Source organism: Gracilinanus agilis, chromosome 1, assembly GCF_016433145.1.
Source record: "Gracilinanus agilis isolate LMUSP501 chromosome 1, AgileGrace, whole genome shotgun sequence".
Lineage (NCBI taxonomy): Eukaryota > Metazoa > Chordata > Mammalia > Didelphimorphia > Didelphidae > Gracilinanus > Gracilinanus agilis.
The window spans coordinates 303,300,756-303,313,174 of NC_058130.1; the positions used below are offsets into that span (position 1 = coordinate 303,300,756).

At 34.0% G+C, this 12,419-nt stretch overlaps 1 protein-coding gene across 1 annotated transcript in view; it reads right to left on the reverse strand.

Moving 5' to 3' along the window:
• PAM (peptidylglycine alpha-amidating monooxygenase) overlaps positions 1-12,419 on the reverse strand; it is a 364,941-nt gene that overhangs the window by 106,286 nt on the left and 246,236 nt on the right. The window contains exons 8-12 of the mRNA XM_044662577.1: positions 5,273-5,321; positions 4,126-4,193; positions 2,476-2,556; positions 2,096-2,172; positions 1,561-1,664 (exon numbers count right to left, since the gene is read on the reverse strand). Of these exons, the coding sequence (XP_044518512.1) occupies positions 1,561-1,664; positions 2,096-2,172; positions 2,476-2,556; positions 4,126-4,193; positions 5,273-5,321 (379 nt within the window). The remainder of the gene's footprint in view (positions 1-1,560; positions 1,665-2,095; positions 2,173-2,475; positions 2,557-4,125; positions 4,194-5,272; positions 5,322-12,419) is intronic.

The window sequence follows — 12,419 nt, forward strand, 5'->3', positions numbered from 1 at the left end:
TTTAATAAACTCCCCATCATTTTCAGGACTGAAAATGAGATTTTCTGTTTGCTATTCAAAGACCTTCATAATTTAGCATCCCCTCCTCTCTTACCTTTTCAGTCTTATATCTCACACATCCTATGTACTCTGATTCAGTGACACAGGCCTCCTTGCTCTTCCATATCCCAGGTCTGGGGATCGAAACTGGTTATCTCCCATGACTAGAATGTTCTTCCTCTTCATCTGTGCCTCCTGACCTCCTTGCCCTCCTTCAAGTAGTGAAAATCCCACCTTCCATAGGAAGCCTTCCCCGATCTCCTTTAATTCTAGTGTCTTTTCTGATGATTATTTCTAATTTATCCTGACCATGACCAGATGCTGCTATCCGTCCACTCCCCACCCCAATATTTCTTTGTGTTTCTTTAAAAAGTGAAAAATTAATTTAGTTTTTAAGTTCTCAAACTGTTTCCTAGATGTAGAATTTGTGAAGCCCTCCTATAAGGTGTATTGTTAGATTAACAGAAAGCCAAACACACAGATCCTATTTTCTTAGCTTCTCAAAAAAAATCTCTCTAAATGAAAAAAAATTAACATTGCACCCTCAGCTTTTAATGAGATGGTGATAGGATTATCCATTTGGAAAACATTTCTTAATCTATTGCATAATTGTAATTAAAGATGTTCTTCATTATGCTCCCCAATGTCCCCAATATAAAACCACATAATATATTCCTCTTCTTCAATGATGGGAAAATCTCTCTGGAAAAAATGATTTGCTTCCTCTTATTGGTTAATAATAATTTTTTAAAATAAAGTAACTGGGGCATTTATTTCTCTCCTATTACTTTTTTTTGCAGAGGAGAAAGAAGATATTTTTATTTTGAAATATTTTTTCATGTCTATTTTTACCTTATGTAAACATCCTGAAACTTTTTTGGAAGCAAGAGGGAGCTTTCTAAAATGTATAGATGGGGGCAGCTGGGTAGCTCAGTGGATTGAGAGTCAGGCCTAGAGACAGGAGGTCCTAGGTTCAAATTTGACCTCAGACACTTCCCAGCTGTGTGACCCTGGGCAAGTCATTTGACTCCCATTGCCCACCCTTACCACTCTTCCACCAAGGAGCCAATATACAGAAGTTAAGGGTTTAAAAATAAATAAATAAAATGTATAGAAAACATTTACTAATTTTTTAAATGCAGGAAGAAAAGCCTTTTAGAAATTTTATCTTTTCAAAATGACATTTTTTTATTGTAATGGGCGAAAGAGGTAACATGTCAAGCTATGTCAAACTAGTCAGGTGCTACTGAATAACTTAACTGATATATAAATGTGGTATATGAGGCTTCATGAATGTTGTAAATAAGGCATCATGTGGAAATCAGGAAGGAAAGAATATAAAAAAATCAAGCCATCTTTTCATAATACTTTTGAAAAGTCAATAGATTTAATTGAAATAATAATGCACATCAGTATGATTATCTAGGATTTAAACCTCTGCATTATTCAACTTTTTTTATAAGCATGCTTCACTGAAAGGAGGAAAAGGAGAAGATAAGAGAGGAGTTTTGGGGAACATACCCAATATGTGTTTCTTCAGTTCTTCCTTCACCACTAAACACACACCTTGCTGCTAAAATATCACCAAAGCTAACATCTACTGGGTGCTCCACAGGATAAAAAGCCTGTTTATAAGAGAAAGATAAAAATGTATTAAGGTAAATAAAATTGTATGGAATCCTAAGCCATCTAATATTTTTGGCTTGCTTTGAGAAGGTGAGACATTATTTTTTAATCATGGCTTGATAGAAAAGTTTAGCCTAAGATTCTAAATTTAAGGACACCAAACTTAAAAATAAATCATGCATTGTAAAATTCTGAAAAAACCCAAATTTGAGAAATTAATTGTAAGTAATTTCAGAGATAGGTAAGTCTTCGCCAATATAAGTAAAATCATGCTAGAATTTAATAGAACAGAGTAAGGCTGAATGTTGTAGGGAATTAGGATCTAGAGCCCAGATACAGTCAACAAGAGCTATTTAAGAGATTTTGGGGGGGAAATTAACAGCTTTTTTTTTGCTTATTTACCCTCAAATTTCCATGCTTTTCAACATACCTGTGGCAACTGAGGACTTTGTCGACCTATCAATGTCCACTGTCCATTTCTGACTCTGTATCCACTTACTACTTTACCTACAACAAACATATACCTGTGAAGAACTATTACCTTAGAAATACAAGAATTATCTTTGATTAACTCTTTTTAAATTAATTACATATCTCTTTAAAATTAAAAAGAATTCTGTCTATAGGCAAAATTTTAGTATGATTTTTTAATATTCAGTAAAAATGTCAAGGTATTCTGTAAAATAGGAGTAGCTAATATCTTTTTAAGATCACTTTGAGACTGAAGACTATTTACAGCTTACATTCTTAAATTAGCATAATGTAAAGAAACAAATGTTATATTTAAATAAAGTTGTCCAAAGTTCTTACCTAAATGGTGAGTATGAACTCTATATGCAAAGAGGTGCATTGGATATTTTTTGTAATGGCATGAGATATCTGCATTGATCACTATTAGAAATGAGAAAAAAAAGAAAAAAATGTTATCTTTTGATGAAGGCAAATTCGTTATTTTTGCTGGTTAGCTAGTTCCTCAAAGATATCTCTATAATATGCCAAGAATGCAGAATATTGTTCCAATCTGCTCTGAAGGAATACTTAATTAATTCAACCAAAATTTAAATTGAGACCTTTTCCACGAAAGACATTGTACTAGTGAAGACCTCAAAGAAGAACAGGAAAGCAAGCTAGGACCTTTCTTAGCACACCAGCAGTTCATAAACAAAAGTTGACCAAGGTTGGACACCAAATACTGTCAGAAGTTTTGGTTATTTCCTTAAGTTTGAAATTTATTCTGCAGAAAAAGTAAACTTGATAAGATTGGCTTTGAATTTCACAGGGAAGAGATTTCCTTTTGTCAAATTAAAGCAGGTAGGTCTTTAAGTCTACAAATTTCTCAAAGCCATATCTTGGTATACAATACAGTGCCTAATATGACATTTTCCACATAGTTTGGGTTCCATAAATAGGTCTGAAATGAATTCATAGAGATCAATGATAAGGAGGTCATTCTGTTTATTAAATTTTTTTAAAGACTTTTTTGGACCAATTCTAGCATTTCACAGCAGATAGGTTGCATAGTGGATTGAATAACAGGCCTGGAGTCAAGAAGACACATCTTCCTAAATTTAAATTTGGCCTCAGACACTTACTTAAGTGTGTGACCCTGGGCAAGTCACTCCCATTTGCCTCAGTTTCTTTATCTGTAAAAATGAGTTGGAGAAGGAAACGGCAAACCATTCCAGTATCTTTACCAAGAAAATGCCAAATGGAGTCATGAAGAGTTGGACATGACTGAAAATGGCTAAACAACAAGGTAGCTGAAACTCCCAATGAGAAAACTACTTCTATGAATACAGATTAGTCCCTCCTCTTCAATTTGCACCCAGTTTGGTTGACTGAGAAGTTAAGAGATTTGGTCAGATATGTCAGAGAAGAGACCTGAATTCAAGTATTTCTGCTTTTTTACTATCTTCCTCAACTTAAAAAAATACCTTGAAGTAAAAATAATAGTAAAAAATAATTTTAAAATTATACTGGCTCTCTCTACAAAAGTATTTTATATTATCCCATTAACCCTAATCCTGGGTTTTAAAGGAAGCCATGGTGTTCAGCAGTCAGGGAGGAGGGAGAGTATTTCAGTCATGTAGGACAGCCAGAGAGAATACTCTGAGCAGAGAGATGGAAGTATCATGTTGGAACATCCAGGAGGCTAGTGCCACTGAGGTTAGTCAAGCTCAGTACCCTATTTACTATGCTCTAATGCATATATATATATATATATATTTTTTTTACATGTTGATACAATTTTTAACAATCATTTTCTGACATTTTGTGATCCATATTTTCTTCCCTTCTTTCCTCTGCTCCCCTTGACCCAAGATAGTGGGTAGTTTCATAAAGGTTATACACATGCAGCATATCAAGCAATACGAATTTCCATGTTCATCAGGTTATCTATGCATTTTAAAAATTCAATATTTAATAACAAAAATTAATAAGAAAAATCACTTCTCTTACCTTTTTCTCCTGGTGGTATGACAGTATCCACAGACATCATAAGATACATGCCTGCAATTAAAGGCTGTCTGTAGAAAAAAAATCATGTTTAACTCATATTTTTTTAAAAAGTAGAACAATTAATCTATAGCTTTGTAAAAATTTTAAAAATGCTATAAAACATCAGTTTAGCAAATTAAATTAATAACAGTTTTCAAATCAGAGGGCATAACAAACACTGCTATGTTTCCTAGATGGATAAAAAGCATTAAAGTGGGAGAATAAAAGAGATACAATATATACAATTATTTTCTCCCACAAATAATTACAAGAAATAAGACTAAATTTTTATTAAATTCACATTTTTAAATATATAATATTTTGTTGTTAAAATCTAATGAATAATTTCTTCATTTGAGTGGGAGAAGCCTATGAAATTACTACTTCTCATTCCTGAGGTAGATTAGAAATACTTCTCATTGGAGTTGAAGAGGTTTAAGAAGGGGAATTGCTTAAAGGAGAGGCAAATGCAAAGTAAAGATCCCAGAGGGAGAGCATGAAAGAGGCAATGGGGTATAAGGAGTATGCAAATAAGTAGGCTTTCTACCATTGCCAGTCGACAATAAGAAAAGGCAATAACAGCATCTTCAGTTTTAATCCACAGAATAAAATGCTTTTGACTAAAGTAAATGTGGAGAACTCAAAACCAAAAGAAATAAGAATAAGAAACTACATCTTTAATCTCTAGTCAGAACCAATGCCACATTTCTTTTGGTAAAATATATTGGTAATTTTTCACAAGGCAGAGCAAATCTTTCACTTTAATTTTAAAATTGAGTTTAATGTAATTTTTCCAAGTTTGATCAGTATCCTATATTGACAAAATACTGATTGGTTATATTAAAAAAAACACATAAAATACAAAATACAGAAAAAGTTGGTTCCATCCTCTTTTCCTCCTCACTTCTCTTCAGATATTCATTATCATGATTTGGTCAAAATAGGAATCAGTAGTCCAAGTAATAGTGGAAGACTTGAGTAAGAGGTTCTTGGTTACCACATTATTGCCATTTTTCTTCTGAGATGTGAATCAGTAGGGTATGGTGGCCTTTGTGAGAACTAGCTGATTTGAAGTTTTAATTCACAATCTATAATTAAAAGTACTTACTGTAGACGTGTCAGGTGCAAGGTCACACCAGAACAATCTTTGTGGTTATCTGAAAATACACACAAAGACACAATATAAGTTTGGCACATTAAGATAGTGTCTTCGGTGTGATTAAATTGTTTTTAACTCATAAGCATCATTCTGTACAGCTAATAAATTACTTTGACATATATGTTCTTAGTGGTCCCCATATATTTTACAAGTTGGAAAGCTGGTAATTTAAATCACATAGACCAGGAGATTCACCTGAATGGATTCAATTATAGCTCTATGCAGGTGATTCCCCTGATTCCCTCCCCTCACCACCATATTGACAAATGCCTGCTGGATATATCCAACTAGATGTTCTGTAGAAATTTCAAACTCAATGTGTCTGAAATGGAACTGATTCTATTTTCCCCAAACTCACCCATTCTACACATTTTCCTAGTCTTCTCATGAAGGTCAGAAGAAGATCTCAGCATTTTTTTCATCCCACCAGAAATAAGAGGGAAGTATGAACTTGGTTCTTAGGATGCCTGGCTGCCTTATTTACTTCGCGTTGCTTTCCTTGAATATATAACAAATCTGAGATAGACATCCTGCCTTGAAGGCAATGTTCTGATCTGAAAGATCAGTTTTTCTGGGACTTCCTAGCTCATGAGGAGGTTCCCCTCCCAAATACATAAGGGCAATTCTTGGAGAAGAAGGTGATCAATTATTATGGAAGGATAAATCCAAACTTTAACCTAGATTTGAGGCTTAAGAAAAAATAGAACTGCATAGTAAGGTGAAATGCAAAGGAGTTCCACAAACTGCATCAGGTATCTGGAAAAGTACAAGAGTAGTTACTCTACTCTTGCCTTTTCTTTATTTATTAACATGTACTTTAGTCTCTTGTAGTTAAGATTTCTTTTGTGCTGAGTGAATAAATAGCTATTCAAAAATCTGATCTACGAATGCGGGGGGTGAAGGGGAAAGTAGGAGCATGAATCATGTAACCATGTTAAAAATGAATATTAATAAATGTTTAAAATTTTAAGAAAATCTGATCTACATTGTATGTTGAGTATAATCTCTACTCCCTTTCCCCAACTTTTGGAAGGTCCTCGATATGAGCTAGCATAAAAAAGTTAAGTAATTTTCTTCAGATGGGGGTGTAAAGAACCAGAGAAATAATGTGTCATAACGTGACCATTTTATCTGCATGTATGGCTCTTGAAGGGCTGAATCAGGGTCACACCTGCCTGGGTTTATAGCATAGGTACTCCTTAACATAGAGCAGTGATGGGCAAACTGACCCATGGGCCAGATGTGACCCCCTGATATGTTCTATCCGGCAGCACAACATTATTCCTAATCTGACGAATACAATGAGTAGGATACAATACAATGAAACAGACTGACAGATGAGCATTTCCTTTCCTTTGGCCCCCTCTTTAAAAAGTTTGCCCATCACTGCCATAGAGGGTAAAAGCATAGTGCTCTTGTCTTTGTTGGACCCAGAAAAAATTTTAAAAATTGTTTTATAAACAAAAACACACAGAGTATGAACCTGTGATTTTATTGGTGGAGAGGAATTGTGGTAAAGAAATTCTCTTTACCAAAGTTCCACAATTTATGGCCTTATAGAGCTGTCTGAATACTGAGGGTTTAAATGGCTTGCCCAGGTTCACACGGCCAGTTTCTGTGAATTGAGGTTGAATTTAGAAGCTATTTTTCTTTCTTCTATGTCATGCTGCTTCTCTGCCTTACATATTAAAAATGCTTCTTAAATTGAACTGGTTAGCTCTGCTCTAGATGCAAAAAATGACTACTGCTTATCATACTAGTGTCTATTCTTCCATTTTTCTAACAGATTACTATAGCTTATTTTTCCCTTTCTTTACTTTCATTAAATATGATTTGCTCCTTGATAACTCCATGACTTCTTCCTTTTGCTTATTCTAAAAATATTACTGAATGACTAAAATGCATTTCCTCCCATTTTTGCCAAGGATAATCCCTTTTTTAACTCAAAGATATTTTTCTACTTTCTTGATATTCCTCTCTGATATTTTATTCCTTTAATATATATGATCTGAAAATTTGTAAGTTTTCCACATTTACTAGGATTTAATTCCTTTAGTAGGCATAAATATAAAGGAATGCATTTAGGTTTAAAAATAAACCCCACAACTGAGCAAATACAGGATTTTATTTGTAGGAAAACATGACTGAAAAACAGTTCATGTTGAAAGAACTAGGAACCAGTTTGGCATGAATAAAAAATCTAAAGGAACAGTCAAAAGAAATGATGAAATCTTTAACTGCATTAACAAATCACAGTTTCTAGATCAGGCAGTTAGTCTTGCTGTTCTATGCACCACATAGGAAAGTGACAAGGCTGGGGAATATCCAGAAAAGGAAAACTAAGATTCGATGAGAAGCCTGGAAATTGACATATGAGCACTAGCTGGCAAAGCTAGGGGTGTTCAGACAGAGAAAGGAAGGCTTCAGGGGTACACGAGAGCTGTCTTCAAGCATCTGTAGAGCAAGAGATTAGTCCTAGAATGGCCAGTAATACAGAGCTAAGGAAAAGCTTCATAAAAATCAAACTAGTATAAAAGTTGAATGAATGGCTCCAGGAAGAATGAAATTCCCCATCAGCTTATGTTTTCAAATGAAGATTGCAAGATTAGTTGTCAAAGATGCTATAGAGTGAATTCATTATTTGAACAGGATTTGGAATAGAAGATTTCTGATCTCAACTCTTCTAAACCCTGAGGACCTATTATTCCTAAATCTGCTCTGAATAGACAAATTTACTCTCCTACTCAACCAATGATAACTTTTTCTAATTTTCACTCACTTTTCAACTCATCTTTCACTAAAACGTTTATGAATAGAATGTAAATATAGGCCCATGCTTGAAATGCTTTTTTTCCCTTGACCTTTGCTTCATAAAACCGACAACTTTCTTCAAAGCAAAGTCTAGGTACGACTTCCTACTAAAGTTCTTTTTACTACTTCTCTCTTCTGGTTTTCCTCCTGCCAGTTTGACCAATCCTTCTTTGTCTCCTATGCTAGATCTGAGCTTATCTTGAGGTGTCCCTAAGGCTTTTAGTCCCAAGCTCTCTTCCTTTCTTTGCCTAAACTAATTCACTTGGTGATCTCATCAGCATTAATGGCTTCAATTTTCTATTGAAGAATTGAAATATCTCTGTACAAATGACTCTTCTATGTTACTAATTGCTCTCCTAATCTTTAGCATCACATCTTGAACTGCCTATTAGAGATCTTGAACTCGATGTAGGCATTTTAAACATAATATGATTTAAACTGAACTCATTATCTTTTCTCTCAAACTCTCTCCCCTCTTCCTCGTTTCCCTATTAAAATTTAGGGTAACCACCATCTCTCTACCCAGTCACCCAGGCTCACAACCTTGGTGTCATCCTTGACTCCTCACTCTCACCCCTTTCCCCATATCTAAATAATCATCAACTCTTGTAATTTCTACCTTCATATCTCTCCTATATGACCCCTTCTCCTCTGACACTGCAATCTTCCTATTGCAAGCCTTCTTCCCCGTATGCATATACTATTTGAAATATCCTGCAGATTGGTCTCTCTTACTCAAATCTCTCTTCATTCTGATACAACCCCCTCTCAGCTATTAAATTGATTTTCATAAAAGACAGGTCTAACCATATTACTATTCAGTAGGCTCCAGGGCTCCCTACTACCTCCAGGATTAAATAAAAATCCTCTGTTTGGCTTTTAAAATCATTCACAACTTGGTCCCATTTTCTTTCCATTCTTCTTACATTTTATATTCCACTAGTGACACTGCCTTTGCTGTTCCTTGCATACAGCACTCCATCTACCAATTCTTGAGCATTTTCATTGGCTGTCCTCCTTGTTTGGAATGTGTTTCTTCTTCATCTCCACCTCCTGGCTTCTCTGGCTTTTTCCATGTCATAGCTAAAGCCCCAGGTTCTGCATGAAGAATTTCTCAATCATCATTAATCTTAGTGCTTTCCTTCTGAGACTACCCTCAATTTATCCTATATATATATATATATATATATATATATCTTTTTTTGTATATAATTTTTATAGGTCATCTCCTTGAACTGTGATGTCCTTGAGAGCAGGGGCTGGAGAGAGAGAGAGAGAGAGAGAGAGAGAGAGAGAGAGAGAGAGAGAGAGAGAGAGAGAGAGAGAGAGAGTGGGTCCCTAGCACTTAGCCTAGTGACTGGATTAATTAATAAATGCTAGCTGACTGAATGACTGAGTAATTCCTAGAATTACTTGTGTTTCCTCTCCCTTGAATGCAGTTGCCAAAGACATTACTCTGTATTTAAACATATTTTATATATCTTTAATTATGTTCATGTTATTTCCCCCCAGTAATGTTCTTGAGGACAGGTACTGTTTCATTTTTATCTTTAGATTCCTCAAACTAGGGCAGGGCCTGGAACATATTAAGCACTCAAAAATGCTTTTTCATTTAAATTAAATACAGGTGAAATAAATGATAAGAACTTATTTACATAATTACTTGGAGAAGAAATTGTGATTTCTTTATAAATGCTATATAAATTTGTAGAAAATAACCAGAATATAATTTGTTCATTGTCCAATGTAACATATCAGTGCTGAACTGAATTTTGGATGATTTAACAATTTTGTGAATCAATTTAAAAATACATATTTATAGCATAAAAATTTTTCCAACACTTTTAACAATGAAGACTTATACTTCTATTTCAGTGGAGAAAAGGCAATTTTAATAAAAAATTTAAAAGTTTTTCATATAAGAAAGCTAGATTCTTCCTCTAAATTATTTTAGTTACTATAAATTGTGGAGATTAAAATTAATATGCAAAATACTAAATATCATATTTATAAATGTTAATAATAAACTAATAAAAGAGACTAACTAAAAGGTATGAACCAGCTCGCTCCCAGGAACCAAGAAAAAAAAGAGGGAGAAGTTACAGCCAACTATAAAACAATAATGTGACCACACAAATGTGGAGGTGCAGGAGAGATTAAAGGGAATTTTGGGAAAACTAAGGGACTTATGGGGGATAAACTCCAAGGTTCAAAATATCCACTTATACAAAATGAACTATGAACATAAACAATTATTAGGTTTCCATAGAAATTATTCCTTTTGATCTGTGAACTGTGAGAACAAAACAAAATACCATCAGATATAACAAGACATTATTATGTATCAACATGGGTATTTTGATCTAACATACAGTAAAAGTTGGAATGCAGATTTATTAATCATATTTGATACTTTGATAACAAAATATCAAGATACTGTCCATTGATAATTTCTGTATTTGAGATAACTTAGCATTAAAGTACTAACTCTTTAGCTTGGCACTCAGAGCCCTTCATAGTCTGCCTCCAAAATATCTTTCTAACCTGTGCACAAAGCCTTCCCTTTCAGATGCTTTATTTTCCTACAGACTCACTGATTTCTTTCTCCTTTCCTAAGGATATTCTAAACTTTTCTGCCTTTACCCTTTGCCCACGTCATTCTCTGTACTTTGACCAGACTCTTTTTCATCTTTACTTAATGAAATCTTTCCCATTCTTTGAGAACCAGATGAAATGATTCTTATTCTATGAAACATTCCCTGTATATTTCCTTCCCCTATCCTAATGCCCCAGAATGACCTCTTTTCCAGAATTCTTATAGTACCTAAAATGCCCCCTATACCTTTACCAAAATTGATTTTATATTATAGCAAATGACTTTCCCAAGGTTAAAACCAATTTTAAGTTCTCTATTTGATCATGTCTTATGTCCCTTAATAGATTATAAGTTTTCATAGAGATTGGCTCTCTAAATAATTTTTTTCTAAATAATTTGTTTCAAGAGTTAGTCATTGTATCAGTTTTGCTTGACTGTTCTTCTTTTGTTTCATTTATACCTTTTGTTCCTATATCAGCTATTTCTAGATACTCTCTACTTCTAACACGGTAATATTTGTAAAGCACTTGGCACAGTGTCTGACACAGTAGATACTATATAAATGTAACAATAATAGTTATTAATCCAATGAGCTCTCTCTTTCGAAACAAAAATATTTCAACAAAATCATCTGCCACAGTGGTTACACTTGAAAGTTCATGTAACATTGCATACCTACTATCCCTTATGTCTCCAGTGAAAGAAGGGAGGTATATCTTCTCATCTCTTTTCTTGGGCCAAGATTAGTTTAAGTACTTCAGGTTCAGTTTTGTTTTAATGTTTTCCTTGTCCACATGATTACAGTCATTGAATACATATCTCCTGGTTCTGGTCACTTTACTCTTCACCAGTCTAAATAATGCTTCTTGTACCTTTCTAAATTCCCCACAATTACTATCCTGGCACAATAATATACCACTTTGTTCAAATTCCACAACCTGCCTAACCACTCCTCACAAATTATTTTCAATAAGACAAGTATGTTCTCATACTAGTATGTTTCTGGCACAAAACAGGCACTTAAAAATCCTTGTTGATTGACTGAAAGAAAAGAGTTTATTATTATTTTACATAGTTCTGCTATTATGTTGCATTTCTCTTATTTTATGTACAGAAAGCCCAATATACAGCATGGCTAAATGCAGTAATTTTGTGCTAATGGAGTCCCTAATGCTTATGGGTCACATAAAAATCTAAATGACTTGTGTTGGAAGAGCTTCTAGATGGAGGATGGGTGTTCCCATGTGGGGTAATGCTTGCAGCTTCAGTCTGGTTATGGCTTTGATGTAAAATATTATAGGCATCTTAATAAGCCACTGAATTCATTTTCAAAGAGAAATGGTTTCAGTACATACTGCATATCAGCAATCTGAAATATAGTCACTATACATTACATTTAAAATGACTAATTGGTGATCACACTCTGGATCAAGGATTTAGCTCCTGTGACCTAAAAAAAATTCTACTGAATTTAATTTCCCATTGTAATTGGAAAGTATCAGGGAACCACAGTCTAAAATTTCATCTCCACCTGAGTAGGAATATGTATGAGAATTTCCTCACGAGTTTTCATTGTATCTTTGTTGAGGAAAAATCCAATCTAAAAATATTTCAGTCCCTGAAATATAGCATAGTTGATCACATTCTACTAAGATTTTTTTTATAAAGAAGTAAAATTAGGAAGAAATT